Source organism: Balaenoptera physalus, assembly GCF_965194825.1.
Source record: "Balaenoptera physalus genome assembly, chromosome: 13".
NCBI classification, from domain to species: Eukaryota; Metazoa; Chordata; class Mammalia; order Artiodactyla; family Balaenopteridae; genus Balaenoptera; species Balaenoptera physalus.
Window position 1 is genome coordinate 100,839,600 of NC_138892.1, and position 23,805 is coordinate 100,863,404.

The 23,805-nt window shown below is 39.6% G+C and overlaps 1 protein-coding gene and 1 long non-coding RNA gene across 2 annotated transcripts in view; one reads left to right on the forward strand and one right to left on the reverse strand.

Annotated features, from left to right (window-relative positions):
- The first annotated feature begins 170 nt into the window (after window positions 1-170).
- LOC309640944 lies at window positions 171-22,574 on the forward strand. The gene is made up of 3 exons (XR_014252449.1): window positions 171-7,119; window positions 21,078-21,497; window positions 21,822-22,574. It is a non-coding gene; the product is annotated as an uncharacterized lncRNA (long non-coding RNA).
- A2ML1 (alpha-2-macroglobulin like 1) overlaps window positions 10,940-23,805 on the reverse strand; it is a 42,875-nt gene continuing 30,009 nt past the window's right edge. The window contains exons 27-36 of the mRNA XM_082420158.1: window positions 22,932-23,006; window positions 22,589-22,751; window positions 20,453-20,667; window positions 17,588-17,803; window positions 17,078-17,205; window positions 16,810-16,900; window positions 16,438-16,506; window positions 12,206-12,308; window positions 11,732-11,773; window positions 10,940-11,211 (exon numbers count right to left, since the gene is read on the reverse strand). Coding sequence (XP_082276284.1) covers window positions 11,733-11,773; window positions 12,206-12,308; window positions 16,438-16,506; window positions 16,810-16,900; window positions 17,078-17,205; window positions 17,588-17,803; window positions 20,453-20,667; window positions 22,589-22,751; window positions 22,932-23,006 — 1,101 coding nt within the window. The 3' untranslated portion in view covers window positions 10,940-11,211; window position 11,732. The remainder of the gene's footprint in view (window positions 11,212-11,731; window positions 11,774-12,205; window positions 12,309-16,437; window positions 16,507-16,809; window positions 16,901-17,077; window positions 17,206-17,587; window positions 17,804-20,452; window positions 20,668-22,588; window positions 22,752-22,931; window positions 23,007-23,805) is intronic.

The following is a 23,805-nucleotide window of genomic DNA, read 5'->3' on the forward strand; positions in this document are numbered from 1 at the left end:
CACCTCCACTCGGAGAAGGCGGGAAAGCTGTACAGAAACAGTAAACCCGTTAGGAGTTGACATTCCTTTAAAAGCAACAGCCCAATATAACTTGCTTTGAATAACACATTTCAGCCTGTTATTTCAGGGATTTGGGGGGGGGGGGGTGGTGTGTGTGTGTGTGTGTGTGTGTGTGTGTGTGTGTGTGTGTGTGTGTTCTTAGATTTAAATATGTATGTAAAAGAGAACGACAAAAACAAGGGAGAGGCCTTGGGGTATAAAGAGAATAGAACAATGGGGCTGTGTTTGGGAAGGCTAAACATTTGGTGAAGCTGTGGCCTTTGTCATTTTTTATCAGTTTTTAATTCTCTTAGTCTTTGAACATGCGGCAAATATTTCTAGAGCACCTACTATGTGCAGCTCAGGTTTTGAAGGCTTAGATTACATCAGTGCACGGAACAAAGATAACTGCCCTCATTAGCCTTTACGGATGGGGCGAGGGACTGCCTTGTGGATAAATAACGGTTGTTGCCTTTTCTGATATTATCATGGTTGAGTAACTATTCTTACCTCAAGTCTTCTCCTAACCTCTGTTCTAACCAGTTATTTTCTCTGTCAACCTGCTCTTCATTCTCTCCTTTAAAAACCAAGGCATGATTTATTTTTAGAAAGAAAATAGAAGTATTCTCTTTGTTTATATATTAGATCTATTTAGATTTTCATTGAGAGAGGTGTGTTTTGGCACCGGGCCCTTAATTTGTGGTAGCCAGATTTATGGCAGAGAAAAATCTCAGCCAAGCTTCTAGGAACCAGTCAGACAAGTATGTGAGGGAAGAAACAGGAGGGCAGCCAAAGGACTGGAAAAGCAAAGACATGACGTGTGGGGAGGTGAAAAGGTACGTTGCCAGGATGGATGACAGCTTTGGCTGAGGATGAATTGAAAAGATTCTGGCAGAGAGAAGTCGTGGTAAAAACTAGGTAAAGCATTAGTCATTTAATTCAAACCTAGATTTTTGGCATGCCAAAGAAGTTTAAAGCTCTCTTTCGGAGGCTTAGAATGGATATAGTGAGCCTAAGCTGATTTCCTGGCACCAGTGAAAAAGTTCTATCTATAGACAATTTTTAGATTATATGACATTCAGGTCAAGAAACATTATTCATGTTTCCATGGGAGAATTATCACTGTGAAGTGTTTAAAGAAGGCCTGTAACATATCCCAAGGAGAAGGAATCCAGATGCCAGAGGGTATGCACTCATTTTTCCAATAGCCTATGGGATTTCATACCTGGAGGGTACATGGCCACTTCAGCCCCATTAGAAGTGGAACAGAATCACTACTATTGCATATAATTTCATTCTATCTCTAAAGATTATTTTTTTTATTTCCTGGGTCATGGACCCCTACATTTACTAAAAGTTATACATTTAGATGATGTTAGGGGATAAGGTAGTGATGATGTGTAATTTTGTTGAATTTCTGATATAAATCTAGTCTACAAATACTCTGTCACAAAGCATGTTGTATTGATTATGGGCCATTATTTTAATTTTCATATGTTAAAGGCTTGTATCACTCACTTCACAGTAATTCTTTTCAAGTTCATTTCTCTCTCCAAGACAGACCAGACTTCCAGGGTCATTCATAAGTCTAACCAATTTTCCAAAGACAAATTCAGCTTAAAAAAGAAATTTATTAACAGCAAAGTGAAGTATTAGGAAAACCTCCACCCATAAGCAAATCCTTGTCAAAGACTATCAGTTTGGGAAATACTGAAAAGCTTATCTAAACCTAAACAGAGCGGAACAATTTGTGATTCCTAGAAAGTCTTCAACTGACCTTTCTTTCTCTTTTTGTTTTTTGTTTTTTTTTTAAATTTGTGCTAAACTTTGTCATTTTCATTTAATGATTATGCTGGAATTAGCCTTTTCTTTTTCAAACCAAATTGTCTTCTGAATAGAAGCCAAATAATTTCTTTACTCTGCATAACACTGAAAAGCCATTAGCCTAAATAGGTGAAAAGGAAATGCATTCTATCTGGTGTGTAGAAATGGAAGCCCTCCCCCTGCAAACTTATCTGAATAAAGAAAGATCAGGATTTGAAGGAAATCAACTGTTTGGCAGCAACTAAAACAAATAGAAAGTAATATAATTTTGCACATCAACTGAACATTGAATGAGCATTCTTCAAGCTTCTCTTCTAAGCCCAGCAATGTTCAATGAATTGTGAAGGAAGAGAGGTGTTACTGCCATGTATTTACAAATAACCAAGTAAGTAAGCATGTGTGATCACATTTTTATGCAAATGTGGATGGGAGGAAGTAGGGGAAAAAAATCAAACTTTAACCAATTGTGGATGTGAACCACCATACACATCCCACCCCTATCCCACCACAATTCTGTATGCCACTTCTAGGTCTAGTTGGGAGAAAATGAAGATTAAGAAAATTTATAGATGCTAATATTTTTAAAGCAAAAAAAAAAAACTTTAAAATTATGCAATCCCCTCAATTTTAAGTGGAAAAAATTGAAAGCTAAAAGATGAATATAGAAGAGGGGCATTTCATAATCCCTGGCAAATAGAAGATATCCAATAAATATTGATTAACTGAATTAATTTTCTAGGTGCTTGCCCTTCTCTCAACTGAAAAAAAATATGTGGAATTAAAAGATATAAGAATACCTCTCACACAGTGAGAAGACACTGTCTATGAACCAGGAAGAGGGATCTCACCAGACACTGAGTCTGTCGGCATCTTGATCTTGGAATTCCAGCCTTCAGAACCTTGAGAAATAAACGTTTGCTGTTAAGCAAAAAAAAAAAAAAAGAATACCTCTCACTTCTCATCACTAATACCCATAGTGGTGTTCAGGACACACTACCCCAAAATATAGCATCTTGGCATATTGAGTATCTTAAGCTGAAGGAATTTGAGAAAATGGCAGAAGCAGGAAAGTCAGTCTGATCTCCTTCTTTCCTCTCTCTTCTTCCTTGAAACAGGTAATAAAACCCTCATGTGAGAGGTGCCCTGGGAGGGAAGGAGAATCCTTATCTCTGAAGACAAAAGGACACAAAGAAGAATCCTAACAAACAGGCCTTGCTAAACTTCGCAGTCACTGCAATTACCTCGTACTCTTTAACCTATGTTATCCCTCCATGCCTGTCGCCGCTTCATCAAACCTGGCCTAAAAATATACCCGTCTGTTTCTTTGAGTCTTCATCTCTTTATGAAGTCTCCCATGTCACATCAGAATTATACTAAATAAATTTTTTGAAATAAGTTTCTAGGCCCAAGATGGAACTTCTCCTGCCCTCTCCATAACCTTTTCTGGTAGCTATTGTTAATCCTTAATTTACAGTTTATCCTTAATTTAAAGCTAGGAAGATCAGGTAACTTGCTCAGAGTTCATGGGAGTTGTAAGTAATTGAGTCAGAATTTAAATTCAGGTCTGTCTGACTCCAAAGCTCAACTATATCACGTCTTTCAGTGTGAAAAATAGAATAGTGCAAAAGATCTATTTAAAATGCTTAGCACACACATAAACATTTGAACAAAGATGTTTGGCATTTGCCATCGTAAATACCCTTAATGGAAGGCCCACCTGCCTTTGTTAACAAGGGAAATAACTCTGGTGATCAGTCTACATAGATACTGGGGAGATGTCGAAGCAAAAAATAAAGATGAGAAATGTATATATCACTTTCCTAAATTCTCTGTTTTCTCCCTTGTCGGCTTATAAACTATGATAAGCAGGTAATGGCCCCAAAAGATGTCCTCGTCCATGAAGCCTATGACTGTGTTATGGTATGACAAAGGGGAATTAAAGCTGCAGATGGATATAATGCTGTGTGAAAGGAAAATCAAAATGGGGTTGCTATTGCTAAGAGAGCTCTCTAAAATGGAACTGGGAGGTCATTAAGGAAGTATGACTTATGCACATCTCCGCCTGGATGGAATTTGACCTTTTGACCTGATGAAGTCATCCAAAACACCTGCTAGAAACTCAAGATACTTATGGGGCCCTCAGCCTAAAACAACTCATGATTCCTAAAGGACAATGATTTTCTGACTCGCATCAGAGCCAATCACGATTCTCGCCAGGCAGCTTTTAACAATCTCATGACTTTTTGTCTTTAAAAGCCCCTGACTCTTTCTCTTCCTTGGAACATCCTTTTGGGACTACCAGAATAATGTGTCTCCTGAATTGCAATTCTTAAGATCCCAACTAAAATTTTTTTTTAATTAATTTATTTATTTATTGTTGGCTGTGTTGGGTCTTTGTTGCTGCGTGCGGGCTTCCTCTAGTTGAGGCGAGCATGGGCTACTCTTCGTTGCCGCGTGCGGACTTCTCATCGCGGTGGCTTCTCTTGTTGTGGAGCATGGGCTCTAGGCACGTGGGCTTCAGTAGTTGTGGCACGTGGGCTCAGTAGTTGTGGCTCACAGGCTCAGTAGTTGTGGCACACGGGCTTAGTTGCTCCATGGCATGTGGGATCTTCCTGGACCAGGGCTCGAACCCATGTCCCCTGCATTGGCAGGCGGATTCTTAACCACTGTGCCACCAGGGAAGTCCCCCAAATAAACTTTTATTTGCAACCTCCTACATTATTTTATTGGTTGACCGTTGCTAATCACCTGACCTTAACATAGGAAGATTATCCTAGATTATCTGGATGAGCCCAATGTAATTATAAGAGCCCTTTAAAGTGTTAATGGAGAGGCAGAAGAGACAGGTTGAGAGATGTGATGGGACAAGGACGCATCCTGCCATTGCTGGCTTTGAAGGTGAAAGGGGACCATATGCTGAGCAATGCAGGAAGCCTCTAGAAGCTGGAAACAAACCAACAAAAAAGGAAATGGATTCTTCACTAGCGCATCCACAAAAGCCTCCTGATAGCACCTTGGTTTTCACCCAGTGAGATGCATGTCAGACTTCTGATCTACAGAACTGTAAGATAATAAATTTGTGTTGTTTTAACCACTAAGCTTGTGGCACATTGTTACAGCAGCAATAGAAAGTGAACACAGAAGCTAACCGGTATTTCAAAAAACAGAAGCTAATCTTAACACCTTTTCTGCTGCCTAAAGTCCAGCCAGCTGCCAACTTCTTTACTCCTTTGTTTGCTAACAACTGGAGAAGTTATTGTATCACATGCTTGGGCTAATCAATGAGAAAGTGCTCAGGAATCATTTTGAGTGGCAGCTTTTCAGTTCTGTGAAAACGCCATTCAAGTGTAATTTTCAAAAAGGTAGAATCATAACTCTCACACAAAAATAAAATGAACATGTGTCAAAGATTTCATATCACTTGTTAATTAATGAAAGAACCAGTGAGGTACTAAAATCAGTTAAAAGTGCATTCGAGAAGCTGGATGTTTACAGGCAATTTAATAAAGGGATGTTAGAGAAGATTGCTGAGTTGAGTAGAAAATTGGTGAATGTCATATTCGACCATGACCCATAACCTTAAGGATTATCTTTTCCACTACTGGAGAGGAACTGTTTGCAGGTTTGAGTTAACCTCTGCCTCTTCAGGGTTGTAAAATAACTCAGTCAATAGGAAATCAATGCAAGGCACAAGCCCAGCACTAAACTGAAAGAACACCTAGGAACCTCTTCCCTCTATTTCTAATTTTCGGATCATTTTTTTGACAACTATAAATCCGAGTAAAGAAACTGTCAGAGTTGGCAAAGTCAGGGAGAACAGATCTCCCCATCCAAGCTCCCTGCCTGAGTTTTCCTTCCTGACTGCATTCTAGAGACATGGATGGCAGACCACCAGCAATTGCAGCAAACCTGTTCTTCCCTCAGACTTCCTCAGCTTAGAAAATGGCAATCCCAGATGTCAAGACAAAGACATGTTGGAATCATCCTTAACTCTTTTCTGTAGTTTATACCCTACATCTAAGTCCTCCATATATTGAGTATTCAACAAAAAATAGTTTGAGGACCTACTATAAGACAGTCACTTTTTTCTCTCATGCATGTCCATCAGTAGACAAAACAGGCAAGAATTCTTACCTTCATGGAGGCTGCATTCTAGTGGGGGAGAAGAACAGTAAACAAATAAAACCTAAAATCTATGGAATGTTAATGATGGCAAGTGCAATAGAGGAAAATTTTTAAATGGAAAAGCGTTGGGGGAATTTGGGTATAGGGCTAGAATTTAAATACAGTTGTCAGGGAAGACCTCACAAAGAAGACGGTCCTTAAGAAGAGAGATGAAGGGAAGAGAGGCAGCCATGTGTATATTTGCTCCAGGCAGAGGGATCATGTGCCAGTGCGTTAGAGGAACCATGCGGTTCAGGGCACGATACTCCAAAATATGACATCTTGGCATATTGAATATTTTAAGCTGAAGGTCAGCAGAAAACAAGAAGGAAACAGCAGAAACAAGAAGGGCAGAGTGAACTTCTCCCTGCCCTTCTCCCTTGAAACAGGTTATAAACCCTCATTTGAGAAGCGCTCTCCCTATACTGTACCTGGAGGAAAAGAACATCCTTACCTCTGAAGCCAGAGATGCCAAGAAGGGGCCAAACAAACAGGTCTTGCTGAGTTCCTCCCAGTTTTCGACATTTCCCTCATACCCTTTGACCTGTCAGATTTCTCCTTGACTGTCCACTCTTCATCAAACCTAGCATAAAAATATGTGGGTTTAGCCATTTCTACAGGTCTTCATTTCCTTATGAAGGCTCCCTAGTCACATCAAAATTATATTAAATAAATGTGTATGCTTTTCTTCTGTTAATCTGTCAGTTTAACTTTCAGACCCAGCCAGGAACCTCAAGAGGATCAAGGAAACTTTTCCCTCCCCTACAGGAAGAGCAAGCGCAGTGTGTCTGGACCAGAGTGAGACGGGAAGGGAGGAGAGGGAGATGAGGTCAGAGGTGTAAAGAAGTGTGGGAGTGCCAAGGGAGGACTGGAGGAGGGAGGGAGGAAGCAAGTAATGATTATAAAACCTGACATCAGCTTTTCCTCTGGCTGAGAAATGTTGGGAGGATTTGAGTAGAGGAGTAATATGATCTGATTTACATTTTTTAACAGGATCGCTCTGGCTGCTGTGATAAGAACAGGCATGAGAGACAAGGATGGGGACCAGTCAGGAAGCATCTGCAGTAGAGTGGAGTGATAACAGTGGAAGAGGTGAGAAGTGGTCAGGTACTGGATATATTTTGAAGCTAGGGCCAATAGGATTTACTGACGTAATGGATGTGATGTGGGATGTGAGAAAAAAGAAAGACAACAAAGGTACCTCCAAGGATTGGGGCCTAAGAATAGACCTTAGAGGTTATTCTATAAGAGGCTGCGTAGAGCTGCCATATTCTTCTTTAACAATTGCATAGTATTCCCTTGTGTAGCTATGTTGAATGGGCATCTTTGTTATATAATATAGATACATTGATAAACATTTTTGTTATTTGTAGTATTTTACAGCCACAATATTCTTAAACATGTATCAATACACATAGATGCAAGCATAACTGTAAAATGAATTCCTTAAAGTGTAATTGTTAGGTCAAAATATGTGCATGTTTTATATTTCAGTAACTATTGCAAAATTGCTGTCCATAGAGGTTGTACTCTTATATTTTGTTAAGTGGGTAAATTAATGCTGGAAGCCAGAATTAGAGATAATCCTGGGTCTCCTTATAGAGATGAGTCAGGGCAAGGATGGCATGTGAAAATGTCACCTCATTCATGGTAGAGTAGAAAAAAGATTTAAAAACCTCAGTTTTAGATGACTTCTTATCTAAGCCTTGTAATTTTATAGTTGTCTTTTTCTATCTTTTTAATTTTTTTCTCTTTTTAATTTTTTTCTCTTTCTCTCCACCTTTCTAACCCTCCATGCACACCCCCACCAATCCACTTACCTCCACACACACACAGAAAACATGTCTCCTGTGGACACTTGTTAACTAAAGTTAAGCTATACCTCCCACAAAAAGATGATGTATTATCAATAGAATACACACGTTTGATAGGTTTTTTTTTTTTTCTTTTTCGGCCACATCACGCGGCTTGTGAGATCTTAGTTCCCTGACCAGGGATCGAACCTGGGCCCCTGGCCGTGGAAGCATGGAGTCCTAACCACTGGACTGCTGGGGAATTCCTTGATAGTTTTTTTTCTTTTCCCCAATATTTATTTATTTATTTATTTATTTGGCTGCACTGGGTCTTAGTTGCAGCACACGGGATCGTTTAATTGCAGCATGTGGAATCTAGTTCCCTGACCAGGGATTGAGCCTGGGCCCCCCGCATTGGGAGTGCAGAGTCTTAACCACGGGACCACCAGGGAAGTCCCTAGAATAATCTTTCTAAAAAGCAATTCGTGACCTAACCTCTCTCTACTTACGCACAGACACACACACAGACACAGACACACACACACAAACACACACACATCATCCAGGAGTACATTGAACTACTCTGGGGAAATACCAGTCTTCTTCCACCTCTTTGCCTTTCGCACGTAGATCACTTTGCCCAAACTTGCTCCCTCTTTTTCTGGTTGTTGCTCATCCAGCTCAGGGACCAACCTGGAGAAGCCTTTCCTGACCACCCCGTCACCTCAGTCTGGGAAGGTACCTCTCCTATGCACTCCCATAGCTTTATGTACTTTTTTCTATCATTATATTTTTGTCTCACTATATCATGACTGTTGATTTGGTTTTTTTCTCACTTCAATAGTCTGTGAGCTCCTTAAGGATAGAAACCTTTTTTTTTTTTTTTAAATAAATTTATTTATTTTATTTATTTGTTTTTGGCTGCGTTGGGTCTTTGTTGTTGCACGAGGGCTTTCTCTAGTTGCGGTGAGTGGGAGCTACTCTTCGTTGCAGTGCGCGGGCTTCTCATTGCGGTGGCTTCTCTTGTTGTGGAGCACAGGCTCTAGGCGCGCGGGCTTCAGTAGCTGTGGCGCACGGGTTTAGCTGCTCCGCGGCACGTGGCATCTTCCGGACCAGGGCTCGAACCCATGTCCCCTGCATTGGCAGGCAGATTCTCAACCACTGTCCACCAGGGAAGTCCCAGAAACCTTACTTTATTTATCTCTGTATTCCCAGGCCTGGCAAAGTACCTGGCATACAATAAATGCCTGTATTGAATACTTAACTATAAATACTAGAACACTAAGTGTCACTTTAATGCTAAACACTACTTAAGCCTTAAAATCACCTTGCTTCTCAAATATGCACAAACGTTTATATTTCAGTAAGTTGAAGAATGTAAATTTTCTCATGAACATTCCCTTTTTCAGTGTAGTTGATAATATTAAATCATAAGATATTCTTTCAACCCCAAAGACACAAGAATAGTTTTTGTAATCATTTGATATGTTTTTTTGGCCAGATATAACTTCTTAAATCTTGAGGACCACCACCTCCTTCCATTGCAAAAAAAATGGGAAGTTTTGGCAGGAGCTACAGACCCAAAAGTACAGGGGGGGTGGGGATTTCACTGTGTGGGAGGAGCGTTCATGACTGCTCTCTTTTCTCTAGAGTTCTCTGTTCTCTTCCCATCATACCGAAGGGTAAAGGCAGGCTTAGGGATGACCTCCTTTGGGTATGTTCCCCATCTTCTCTCACTTTGGGAACTCCTAAGAGGAGCAGGGCAAAGTCTAGGGTGGAGGAGGTAAGGAACAAATGGTTTATGCAAGCGTGGCCTTAGGTTTAGGGAAATATCTACATCATGGACTTACTTTTCCCTGACTCTTCTGGTCAGAGTTTCTGATCTAAGAAGAGCAAGATCAGTGCGTGGACATCCAAAGTAAAAGGGTGTAATTACCTAGAGCATCTTCTCTGTTTAAATATCACTTATCGCTCCCCAACCCCCATCCCATTGCCTCCAAACTTGTTTCCAAAACAAAAGCATTGCCCCAAGGAAGAGTTTACACCATGATAGGTATCCCAAGTGGGAAAAGGCTGGGGGGATCAGGCCGGAGAAAAGCAGAGATGATAGGGAATTGTGGCCAGCCACTTTTCTTGTTATCAATCACTGCTTGCCCTGCAGTGACAGACTGGCTGAACACAGTCCCTTAATTAGGATTCTCTTTGGACCTCTCTCTGAATACTTGACTCGATTCTTTGCGAAGTCTGGGTCAAAAGGTTTAAGGAAGAAGCCAAATCGTGAGTTTTTGTTAAAGAATAACCATATCTTTAAACAGAACCTTTGGTAACCACAGAAATATGCACAGAGTCGAGCACACAGATTTTCTTTTCAAAGAAAAGAAAAAAATCTTTTTAGTCTACTCCCAAAGACCTAAATTACATCTTCCCTTAGATTTAACCTCCAGGAAGACATTTTTATCTTCCCTGGAACACCCTCTACCACCATCTCCTCTCTGAAGAGTCTCCTAAATGGCTCAACAGAATGGTTAAACCAATGACCCTACCCCAAGGAGCTTTCCCATATAATTCCTCCTTTGTGTGATGATTCCTAGCCCATCTTCCCCAGCCCTTTATTCCGGCACCTGTGCATCTGTGAAGTCGTAGAAAGTAGCTGAGGTTCAGGCCTACCCATCTGTTACCCACTCACTAGTCAATCAGAGTGTTAAAGAGAAAAACCACAGGCCCAAAATGGTGTCACTTGTGCTAAAGCCCCTGATACCAAATCTAGATTTAATACCTGACCTAACTGCCATTTCCACCTTCCCCAGGAATGTAATCTTAATCAACTAGTCTGGAGTTTTCCAGTCAGCACCAACAAGGTCATCTGCCACGTGGGCCTTCTCCATCCCCCAGAGGAAGGAGAGGCAATCTATGCCATAAAACCCTTGCCATTCCCTCCCCCTCAGTCCCCCAAAAAAGATGTCGTGGCCTAAAAAAAATTCTTTCTTTTCTTTTGCTAAGAGCTCCTTTGCCCTACCCTTCTTTATATAAACACCTTCAATTTTGTACAGCCCCTTGGAGCACCCTTCTGGTTGCTAGAAGAAATGCTGCTCAATTCATAAATCACCTAATAGAGCCCATTCGATTTTCAATTTTATTTGGTTGCTTTTTTTTTTTTTTGGCCATACCACGTAGCATGTGGGATCTTAGTTCCTTGACCAGGGATTGAACACACACTCCCTGCAGTGGAAGCGTGGAGTCTTAACCACTGGACTCCCAGGGAAGTCCTGCATTTTGTTTTTTAACAAGAGAAACCAAATTGTTTGATTGAACGGGTTCTGCTTTAAGAGACAGAAGAATGCTGTCCAGTAATGTCGTGGAGAATTCATTTAGTCTCTTTCCATCTTCTATCCTGGAGGGAAAAAACAAGACAGAAGACATCATGATACACAGAAGGTCTTCACAATGATAGAGGAGTTTTTCCCTGACTAGTAAAAAAAAAAATCTCACAAAACACACGATGGGATTATTAGAGTGTTATCTCAGGGAAGTAGAATCAGGTAATCTGTACTTTTGTCTTAGTATTTTTATATAAAAAGATATATAATGTAATAATTAGGAAAATTTTCAGCCAAAAAAAGAAAATACTGTTTTTAAAAATCACATAGAACCCCTCATACAAATGCCACTATTAACTTTTTCTGATGTGAACTATGGAGATGATTATTCTCTCTTCAAGAGTTTAGGACATATTGTACAACAACTATACCTCAGTTTTTTTTAATAAAAGAGTTCAGGACAAAAAAGTAAAGTCCACTTTATCAAAAATAAGCTTCCAAAAGATAATACCCTTAACTCAGAAGAACGTCTCCTTAACTTCTGAATACTGCCACCCTACCCCAAAAGCCCAGCCTTCTTTCTTCTGGGCTTACCTCATTCACAGGGATCAGAATACTGAATTGTTGCCTGTTCATCTGTAAAATTAAATGACATATATTATTATATTGCAGGCCTAATACTACAGAGAGAAAATACTACATAAAAGTTACTGCTTTAACCCTCTTCAAAAGATTTCTACAGGTTATGAGCACGTTCAGAATTACAGCAAGTTTCCAATGACTAATATTTGCACACCTGTAGTAAATTAGTCATTGCAGCAAAAATATTAAGAATAGTTAGTCTTTAGAAAACATCGTTCTTTCAGTCTATGGACCACGTTGTATAAAATATGTCTAGTGCAGAAGACTTTTTTAAGTGGCATGTAATTGATTTAAAATGCTTTAGGAGATCAGATAATGTAATTATGTGCACTTGGCTTGGAAAGGAGTATCCGTAAAATTAAGAAAGATATCATGAAGAATGAGGTAGAAGTATGTTGCGAGATGCAGATAAATCTTGGCCATCACCTGGTAGGTAGTAGTCATAGACTTTGATGGTTGCTGGTTTGAGGTTGGTGACCAACAGGCTTTGGCTGATGGTGAAGGTATAGGTCTGAGTCTTCTTACTAAGCTGTGGGGAAGACAGACAAACATCACATTAAAACAAAAGTGAAAATAACATCTCTGTCAGGTGGAGGTTAAAAGACTCTTGCTGTCTTCACACAGATTTTCTGAAGCCCTTCTACCTCTGCTCTATGCCACTCCTAATATTGCCTCCTGCTATCTTCCTGGCTTTTTCTTCTTAGCATCTTACCGCTTCCTGGTCCTTCTGTAAAATGGGTTTGTTCTTGGTCTACTCTAACCCGTGGCTCCTCCACTAAATTAAGTGAAGTGGCCAAAGGAACGGAGGCTTCCACTTCACTCCAACACCTGTATGCTCCCGATCGCCTTTCTCTCTTCATTCAGGTCTCCGATCAAATGACGTCTCCTCAGAGAGGCCTTTCCTGACCACCTTACTTTATCTATTTATGGTTTTAAGATTTTTTTGACGTGGACCATTTTTAAAGTCTTTATTGAATTTGTTACAATATTGCTTCTGGGTTTTTTTCTGTTTTGGTTTTTTGGCTGCGGCATGTTGGATCTTAGCTCCCCCAACCAGGGATGGAACCCGCACCCCCTGCATTGGAAGGTGGAGTCTTAACCACTGGACCGCCAGGGAAGTCCCCTGACCACGTTACTTTAAAACAATCACATCCTGGCCTAGCCCCACCACACTCCTGCGTAGTACTGATTACTACTAAAATTATTCCTGAATATGTGTGTGTGTGTGCACATATATATGTACTTTTAAAATTTGCATATTGCTTGTCTCTCCATTAGAATATCAAGTCCATGAGGGCAGGGGTCATGTCTACTGTTTTTACTGCTGCATCTCTATCACATCGAAGAGTATCTGGCATATATTGGTGGCTCAATAAATATTTGTTGAATAAGTGAATAAATGGAGAGTTCAAAACAATTGCATAAATTAATCTAATATAAAAAGAAAATAAGATTTATGTTGTAAATTTATGTATTTATTTACTTTTATTTTATTTTTGCTGCACAGCGTGGCTTGCAGGATCTTAGTTTCCCAACCAGGGATCAAACCTGTGACCCCTGCAGTGGAGGAGTTGAGTCCTAACCACTGGACCGCCAGGGAAGTCCCTATGTTGTAAATTTAAATAAGAAGTTAGAAACACCTAATTGGAAGATATTTCCAAAGAGATTTCTTTAGGTACAGTGCTTCTAAAAGCATGGTCCAGGAACTCCCAGGGATCCTTAAGACTGTATCTGGCAGCCTGTGAGATCAGAACTCTTTTTGGAATAATACTAAGACGTTATTTGCCTTTTTCACTCTCATTTTCTTTCATTGTACTAGTGTAAGGGAGCTACCTGATGTGTGATATTGCAACAGATTGAATGCAGAAGCAGATGGGAGAACTTCACTCTCTTTGATTAAGCTAAATATTAAAGCAAAAACATAAAACAATCTGCTATTCTCATTTTTTTTGTTTTGGGAAATACATTTTTCATAAAATATTATATTAAAATGTAGTGAGTTTATCTTTGTTGTTTTTAAATGACAATAAATATTTTAGTATTTTTCTCAGTTTTAATTTCTAATAAGTTAAATGTCAGTAAATGTAACCCACATCACCACAAGCTCTTTGAGGTCATTTAAGAGTAGAGAGGGGTCCTGGAAAAAAATCTTTGGAACCACTGTTCTCGTTGATCATTTAGTTACCATAAAGATTTAAAGTAAATGACTAATATAAACCAAAAGAAAGCTGGGATAGCAGGCTTAATATCTGATCAAATAGAATCTAAGGCAAAAAAAAAAAAGTGCATGTGTACGTAGAAATCTAAAGCAGAGAAATTATATATATATATATATATATATATATATATATATATATATATATATATACACACACACATACACATATATAATTAGTGTAAAAGAAGCACAGTGTATACTAATAAAAGGAAAACTGAAAAAGATATGTTCATAACATATACATACCTAATTATATAGTTGAAAAATATATCAAGAAACAACTGACAGAATTGCTTAGATAAATGGATAAAGGACAAATCAATAATTGTAATTAGAAATTTTAACAAGCCCTTTTCCAAAACTGATAAATTGAGCAGAAAAATAAGCAGAGTTAACAAAGACATGAACAACAGAAATAATCATCTTGGACTTTTAGATCTAGATCAAATCCATACCCAAGAGAAAGGGAATGGACATTCTTTTGGAGCACACAATGAACATTTCCAAAAAAGACCATATATTAGGTCACAAAAGAAACTTCTATGCATTTCAGAGGCTCACTATCATGATCTCAGACCATAATGCAATAAAATTAGAAATTAGTAACAAAAAGATGGCTTTAAATATCCCATGAATTTCCCCCAAAATTAAGATATAGAACTAAATGGTAATAAAAACAATGCTTGTCAAAAATTGTGGGACAAAGACAGAATATACTTAGAGGGAAATTTATAGTTCATATTCATCAGAAAATAAGAAAGACTAAAAATAAACAAATCGGCATTCAACTTAAGAAGTTAGACAAAGAATAACAAAAAATGTCCTTTCCCCTTCCCTTCAGCCCAAAATAAAGAAAAGAAATAATGAAGAAATTAATGAAACAGACCCCCCCAAACCAAGCAAGCAAATAACAAAAAACAACAGAGAAGAGGAATAAAACCAAGAATAACTTGTTAAATGTGAATCAGATTGTCCTCTGGTGATGCTGATCAAGACAAAAGGGGAGAAGATACATAGAAAAAGGAAATAGTCACAGATATAATCATGACGGTTGGCTTTTAGACCATTCGACTTGATGTCTCAGATTAGAAGCTGACAAAGCTGGCTGGATACACTGACCGGCCCGCCATTGCAGTCTCAGGAATGGTGTCATGGAAATTAGAATCCCCAGGTGCTACTCCCAGCTTAGACACTGACAAACAGGCTGACTTGACAAGCACACTCACTCTTATCAATTCAGCCTCAGCCTCCTTACGTAGAAGGAGGGGTGCCGTGTGAGACTCAAAGACGGTGTGTATGAAAGCATCATAAACTTTGCAAAATGTTTAAACAACTACAATATCATGATTTCAGGGTTTTTCCTGATACACTAACCAGAGTTGTCTCAAAAGAAACTATACAGGACTTACCCTAAAGAGCCACCCCCTGGCAGATAAGAAAACTACAGTAAGATGAATTAGTTGGTGTGGGAGTGGAAAACATTACTAACAACAGTTAATTTTAATTGGAGATAGTCTTGTCTGTCAGTTATATAATAATGCCACCTTTCTTCCTTGTGCTAAATAGAGTATGATGAAATAAGCATCGTAACAGTTTTTAGAATACTACTAGTCCTTGAGAACTCCTTATTTGGTTGAAATGAAAAGTTACATGCAATGTCTAATGAAAATTAATTAACATTAACATTACATTATAATATAATAATAATAATTGCTAATGTTTATGGAGGGTTTACTCCATACCAGGTACAATTCCAAATATCTTTTCATGTCTTAAGTCACTTAATTCTTTCAACCACTCTGTGAGATAGGTAACTATTTTTACCACTACCTACCCTCATTCTACAGATGAGGAAACAATCATCCAACAATTGCAGCCAATGTTAGAACCAGGATTTTAACCCAAGCACTCTGGCATCAGAGCCTCAGCTATTAACCACTCTGTTATTCTCCAGAGTTGTCATGTTGCGTGTGGGTATTAAGCACTTGAAATGTGGCCAGTCAGAAGTGAGATGTGCTGTCGGTGTAAAACACGTACTGGATTTCAAAGATGTAGTAAGAAAAAGAAAAAATGTAGATACCTCATTCACACTTGTGTATGTTAATTACATGGTGAAATAAAAAAACATTTTGGGTATATAAAATTGAATAAAATATATAATTAAATTAATTTTATCTGTTTCTCTTTAATTTTTTTAATGTGGCTACTAGAAATTTTTAAAGAACACAGATGGCTCCCATTTTGTATCTGTTAGATAGTGCTGTCCTGGAGATGCAAAGGGGTATGTTATGGTACACCAGTAGAGTTCATCTCGTGGTTGTGAACTCCATCTCCCAGGTTCCTCGTCCTCGTGTGTGTGACACTAGTACATGTACATTAGAAGGGAAGTTGAAAAGACACATAAGCGATCAAGCTCTTTGGTTCGGTTCCTGATCCCTACCTCTTCCAAGTAGATGTTGAGTGTGTCAGGTCCAGATTCAACCTTCTTCACCAGTGATTGCTGGAGAAGCTGAATAAGAAAGGAGAAAAAAAAGGAGACTGAGAGCCAGAGCCTTCCCTATCCCCTAGAGTAATCTTCCAAAGCTCTGCCATGGTTGCAGAAACAATATATACTGTGGAAAAGGTAAGAAAAAGGAACCAAGACTATAACAGGTTCCATATCATATATCTGGTGCACCTTTGTAGCCCATTTAGATAATACAATCATGAGTTGTATGTATAAACCATGATGCCCATTTCACCAGCTTTTTAATGATAATTAAAAGCTATAATAAAAAGCCCCCCTCAGAGATAGAAAACAGAAGCAACTTACTAACTGTTTGGTGCCTTCCATGGGACTGAACCCGGAAAGCATCTTTACTTCCACAATAACCATATTGGAAGAGCTGCGACTCCCCACATAACTGAGGGCAGAAAGAAGCAAACCTGTGTGAGTCCATTATCTTCCCTCTCGGCACACTGTGCATCTGCAACACACAAACACACACACACACACACACACACACACTCTCTCTCTCTCTCTCTCTCCAGCTCAGCTTCCATGGTCTAGGTGCCCCCCACCGCACCTCCGCTGTCCTCACCTGGTATGGATGGTCAGAGCCAAGGATCGAGGTGAAGTGCGTTGCTCACACCGAGCTTTCGCTATTTCCACACTAAGACTAAAGGCCTCCACACTTTTAGGAGGCAGAATGTTATATCTCAGCACCGTCTAGTTGGAGGAAACAGATAACCAGATCAGAGTTGGGAAGGATTTTAAAGATTGTTCTGTTTGATAGATAACTAATGAGAACCGACTGTACAGCACAGGAAACACTACTCAGTGCTCTGTGATGACCTAAATGGGAAGGAAATCCAAGGAAGAGGGGATAGATGTATACATGTGGCTGATTCACTTTGCTGTACAGCAGAAAGTAACACAACATTGTAAAGCAACTTTACTCCAATAAAAAAGAAATAAAAAATAAAAAGAGGGTACGGTTCGAACGACTTTCCTTGCAAATAAGGTAGATGAGAGAAGGTTCTACTAGAGGCAGAGATGCCCTCAGACTCTCCTTCCCAACGCACACTAGTCCTCCTGGAGCCCTGCTTACCTGCACATAGACACAGCCCTGGCCTGAGGCCTCCAAGGTGTACACCCCGGGGATATCGGGCAGAGTCTCCTGCTGAAACACCAACCGGTTGGCAGCTTGAACGTTGAAAGTGTGCTGGAAATTCTGAGCGGATTTTACAGCCAGGTTGACTTCCTCAGACAGCACATAGACAGTAGTGGCATACTTGGCAAGAGCTTGGAGAGCAACTACAGTATCCTGAGGAAAACAATCAGGCATCAGGCATATGCTTACTGTTTTGTGGGCCATTGGAACTAACCTCCAACAACCCTGTAACCTACACACCTGATTGTTGTTCACTAGCTTGGATGATACCTCCTCTAAGTATCTAAGAACCACATTCACCAATGCTGGGGAAGCTAACGTAGAAATCATAATATCTTACCTGCATAGAAAATCACCATCAAGTCATTCTTGAACACTCATGGGTCATTAGGCTAATTTCATATATTTATATTCAGCAATGAAACCTAGCTTCAGAACGGGCTATTGTTAGAAGTAAGTGGATCGAAGAGAATCCAAAAAAGAGTATATATATAGCTATACGTATAACTGATTCACTTTGCTGTACAGCTGAAACTAATGCAACATTGTAAAGCAACTATACTCCAATTTTTTTTTAATTGGTAAAAAAAAACCCAAAAACAAAAAGTGAGTGGATCACTGCTCAATATATATTTTGCAACTTCCTTATTTGGGGAAGAAACAGCAGTAACTTGATAACCCTAAAAATTGCATGCTCTTCAAAGTTATTTAATTGCATAATGATCTTCTGTGGCACAGGGTATCAGGGGATCCTTGGAAAACCCCTCCTTGAAGGACAAAGCTTCTTAGCCATTATGACATGTGACAATCTTTTCTTCATCTGGGAATAAGACAGATAAACTGTTTCTAAGAGAGCATGGCATCACGTAAAAAGTGTGAGCCTTTCCTTTCTGAAAACATGATTTATATAAATTACAACCGGAGGAAAGAAAAAAAGAATGAGATATTCTGCAAAATTGTCATATCTCACTCTGTGTTATGGAATTTCTGTATGCTCGAAACTTTGTCAAATATCTACTGCAGAATAAAGGAACCCCACTTCTCCCTATCCCAAACAAAAAAGAACAGTCATATTTAGACATCACACTGTCATATAAAGATAGGAAGACAGGTATCAACCCAGGGAAAGCTGTGAACAAGTTATATCTGTGCAGCTTGGCCATCTACAAACAACTTTTTGTCTATGCTCTGTGACCTGGAGCCCAGGAGGGCTTTCTTTATTCCTTGGGCATGTGGAGACAATTCAAGGAATGGGACCTCACCATCACCTAAAAACCAAAGTGGGTGATATGTGACTTCTTGTAATAGCCAAGGATTTTATTGAAAAGCAACTCTGGCATATATCTGTCACGGAGAATTCTAAACATTCCATCCTCTGCTTTCTAAAATTATATATTATGATTATTTAGGGCTCAGCAAGAAGAAGGAAATCTTTCCTGATCTTTGGCCAAGAATTTCCCTGAAACAAGGAAACATAGTACCATACAACTTTTTAAAATTCCAATTAAGTCATTACCATATGCAAGGTCTTAACATCATCTCTTAACATCTACACCAGGCACTCCATCTATTAAAATCTGTTCATTCTTCCAGGTCTACTTTACATGTTACATCCTCAGTGAAACTGGCCCTAATTTCAACAAGTCATACTATAATCACTATGAGAACAAAAAATGTGTTTTCTTGTTTACCTCTGTATCATCAGTGACGTGGAAAGAGTAGGGATTTAATACTATTTACAGAACAAATGAATTAATGGCTATTCTCTCTGTGATCATCTAAGATGACTTTTATGACATTATTTGAATTTATCATACAATTCCACCTCCTTTTTTCCCTACTGCCACCCCACCAATTCGATTTCTCTTTACCCCTAACCTAGACAAATGAAATAGTCTCCTGATCTCTTCAAATCCAGTGTCTCTCTCCTCTAAATCATCCCATATCCAAGGGACAGATTAATCTTTCTGAAACAAAGTTTAAAAAAATTAATGGCTCCTCAGAATTAGGCAGAAACTGAGCCTGACATGCAAGGCCCTTCATAATACGAAGCTACCTTACCTTTTCAACTAAGTCCCTTTATGCTTCAGCTAAACCAGTTTTCCCAACAGCCATTCTACGGTTTTGCAAATGGGTGTCTCTACTCAGACTATTCCCCCTTCCTTTCAATAGTTGCCTAAAATTTTTACATGTCCCTTTAGATCTCCCTCAAGTGCCATTCCCCTGTGAAGACTTTTCTTACCCCTCAAGCTGATATGAGGTCTCTCTCCCTCTTGAAATTCAATATTTTGTAACTTTTGTATCTTTGTTCTGTAACCAGATCCTGCTATGTAATATATACAACTTTTCCTAGCTTTCTTTCTAGGTTGTAAACTTTTTAAAGACTCTATCCCACCAGCTTTCCAATACCTGAAATAGGAGGTATACCCGTAAAATCTTGCTTTGATGCTTACAGACCCCATAACTGGCTTTCTAGTTTGTGACTATGTAAATCTAGCCATAATTATACATGTCCTCTTTACATGTAGAACATAGATTTCATGATGTTTCATACTCTACAAAGAAAGAGACTTAAATGCATAGAGTACTATTTATGTGCTCAAATGACCTAATTTTATGAACCCTTCTATATATTTTTCGCATGATTTTCTCCCTTTCTATAGAGTGATTAGTCCCTGGACCTAGAGGGCAAGGGCAATAGTTTTTCCTCTCTCTCCACACGAGATCTAATCCTGGTTTTTCCTCTCTCTCCACATGGGATCTAACCCTACCTGATGAGTGGCAGAAGAGCAGGCTACTTGCCTGAGTGGAGGAGAACCCTCCATATGCATTTTGCTGCTTGACCAACCAAGCCACTATGCCAGTGGCCTTCTTTATCTCATTTTGAGTCAAGTTGGCTTTGCTGAGCCAGGTCAACAACACATACGCCGTCAGTTCCACATCTACAGCCTCAGGCTCAGACCAAGGGCTGGCATCCAATGACGGAGTAGGTTTGTGGCTCCAGTGAAGGGACGTTCCTACGGAGAAAAACACATACTTAGGAAAGTCTTAGAAGGAAATGACTTTCCCATATTCACTTTGTAAATGCTACACCTTAAACCAGAGAAAGTACCAACCAAAAATTAATCGTGAGTTAGAAAAAAATATTTCTCAAATCTTCTGATTTATTGGCCACCATGTCTATGCAAGGATGTGTGTGTGTGTGTGTGTACACCCGCACATAATTCCCCAGGGTAAAGCTGGGAGCATCAATAAATGCCTCCAGCAATGATATCAGAACCTCCCTTGTTAATTTATAAATTCTTATGTTAATGGAGATAGGTAAGTAGAAACTTCTTTTAAGAATTTTATGTGTTTGGGGTCTTTTTTTTTTTTTTTGGCTTACAAAATTTTATTAATTTTCAGCATTTATTTTCCTTAATCAAAGGTCTAACATTTTAAGAAGAATAAAAACGGCAGAACATGCATAAGAACTCTGAGAAACCATAGAAGAAATGCTAATGAGGGCGAGCAAATAAAATATGAGACCAAATCCCGACTCTATGACAGCCACAATGGCAGGTAACTTGAAGACAACGAACAGCAAGTAGAAATGAGAAGAGTGGAAGCTAGAAGTCTAACTAAATATAAGGTTAGAGATAATAAATACATAGCCCACAGGAGGCAATCCAAGCGGAAGAACAAAAGAAAACATGTCAGCCTGCCATGCAAGATAATGGAGAAGAGTTAATCACATTAAACTGATATACACCTGAGCAGATATAACTCCACCCACTGTCTGAGATCCCCATTCCACGACTACAGCTGCTTATACACAGGCCAAAAAACTACCCAGAGGGCTTCCCTGGTGGCGCAGTGGTTGAGAATCTGCCTGCCAATGAGGGGGACACGGGTTCGAGCCCTGGTCTGGGAAGATCCCACATGCCACGGAGCAACTGGGCCCGTGAGCCACAATTACTGAGCCTGCGCGTCTGGAGCCTGTGCTCCGCAACAAGAGGGGCCGTGATGGTGAGAGGCCCGCGCACCGCGATGAAGAGTGGTCCCCACTTGCCGCAACTAGAGAAAGCCCTCGCACAGAAACGAAGACCCAACACAGCCATAAATAAATAAATAAATAAATAAAAGAACGTGAATTTCTTTAAAAAAAAAAACTACCCAGAGCCCATATGAGAGGACAACTCGGCAATGACATTCGTATAGATGAAAGCTGAGATTAAATTTCTGCCTGGAAGTATAATTTTAAATAAACAGCTAGGTAAATAAAATTCATTAATATTGTATTTACAAGATCTGTTAGAATATCGAATACTTTTTTTTTTTTTTTGGCCACACCACGTCACTTGCGGGATCTTAGTTCCCCGGCTGGAGATTGAACCTCTACCCTCAGCAATGAAAGCACCGAGTCCTAACCCCTGGACCACCACGGAATTCCCAGAATATCAAATATTATTCTAAATACATCCAAAAGTTTGAAAAGGACCTTGAGAAATCTCCAAGTTCAAGTCGTACCCCATCAAACTCCATGATTTTACACCAAAGAATTGTTAAATATCTGCAAAAGGGTGGTTCTCCAATGCCAATACGTTTTCTGACTAGTTTCTACCATCTATTTTCTCTTCATGTTAAAAATATAACATGCCTTTGAGGACTTTCAGGGGCTTTCCTGCAAAACTGTTAACAATGATTTTATGACTTAACTTTTACTAAAATGAATCCTAGAATTGAATATATGTGGGACTATGGAGACTAGGGAAATTTTTCACATATTTTCACAATTTCAAAAAACTCCTGGGATTTCCCTGGTGGTCCAGTGGTTAGGACTCAGCGTTTTCACTGCGGTGGGCCCAGGTTCAATCCCACAAGCCACATAGCATGGCCAAAAATAAATAAATAAAATAAAAACAAGAAAGCAAAAAATTCCTAACATGGCCAACATACCTGAGATGATAGCCTGTCGATCTAGCTTTTCAAGAAGAATGTTTCTGATGTCCATTTTCCCAGCCAGAGTGAAAGTATAAGCTAGTAGGGCCTGTGTGTAGGGGTTGGTGGTGGAGGAGACGGAATGATTGAGACACTGCAGACCCTGACTCACCATCAGGTCCTAAAAAGTGAAGATGAAGAACTGAATTTATAAGGCATTCCTTTTAAAAGGGGCAGTGATAAGGAAATCATCATATCCTCTTTTGAGTTTAAAAGGCTGGCTAGGGACAAAAATAGGTGACTTTCTCTAGAAACAGGCATGATCAGGAGACTGTCAAGGGGAGGAGCTAGAGAAACTCACATCTGTGGTCTTTCCCATCTCCAGCAACGCAGCCGTGATGTAGGCAGTCAAGGAGACCTTGTCATCAACTCCACCCTGGATGGAAACGGAGACAGGAAGTCAAGGCAGCAGCCAGCACATGAAGAATTGCATGCACGTTGCAAAAATGTGTCCCCTCTGAACGGATGAATTATTATTATTATTTTTTAAAAAGCGCTCCTGGGACCTCCCTGGTGGTCCAGTGGTTAAGACTCCGAGCTCCCAACGCAGGGGGCCCAGGTTCCATCCCTGGTCAGGGAACTGGATCCCTCATGCCTCAACTAAAGATGCCGCAAGCGGCAACAAAGATCCTGAGTGCTGTAACTAAGACCCGGCACAGGCAAATAAATAAATAAATATTAAAAAAAAAAAAAAAAAGAAGCGCTCCTTTCCACAGGCTGACCACAGCCCCAAGCCTCCAGGACACACAGTGGAGGGGAGAACTGGCTGGACTTCAATAACTGCACAGCCTTATACGGTAACCTGCAAGAAGTAACATGAGGTCTTCAGCTCTGAGTGGGTATTTAGGAAACCCAAGATAAGGTGTTAGGAAGGATAACAGGTTTTAAAAAAAGTGAGGTGGGGGGGAGTTGGGATAAGGAGAAAATCTCTTATTCTCAGATTTTTTACTGAATCTGAGCCTCCCCCAAATGGACGTTCCCCTCAAGTGGCATAAAGCCCAGCTTCTTCTCCAGAGGAGAATAGGTAACACCTTCCCTGATTAATGCCTTTCACAGAAGGATATTAGCAATTTTTTAAAAAATATATGTAATCTAAATTACTATCTTTGTTCTATAGATAAGAGTACAAACACTTAAAATGGTTAAATAGTTTGTTCAAGAGTACACAACTGTGG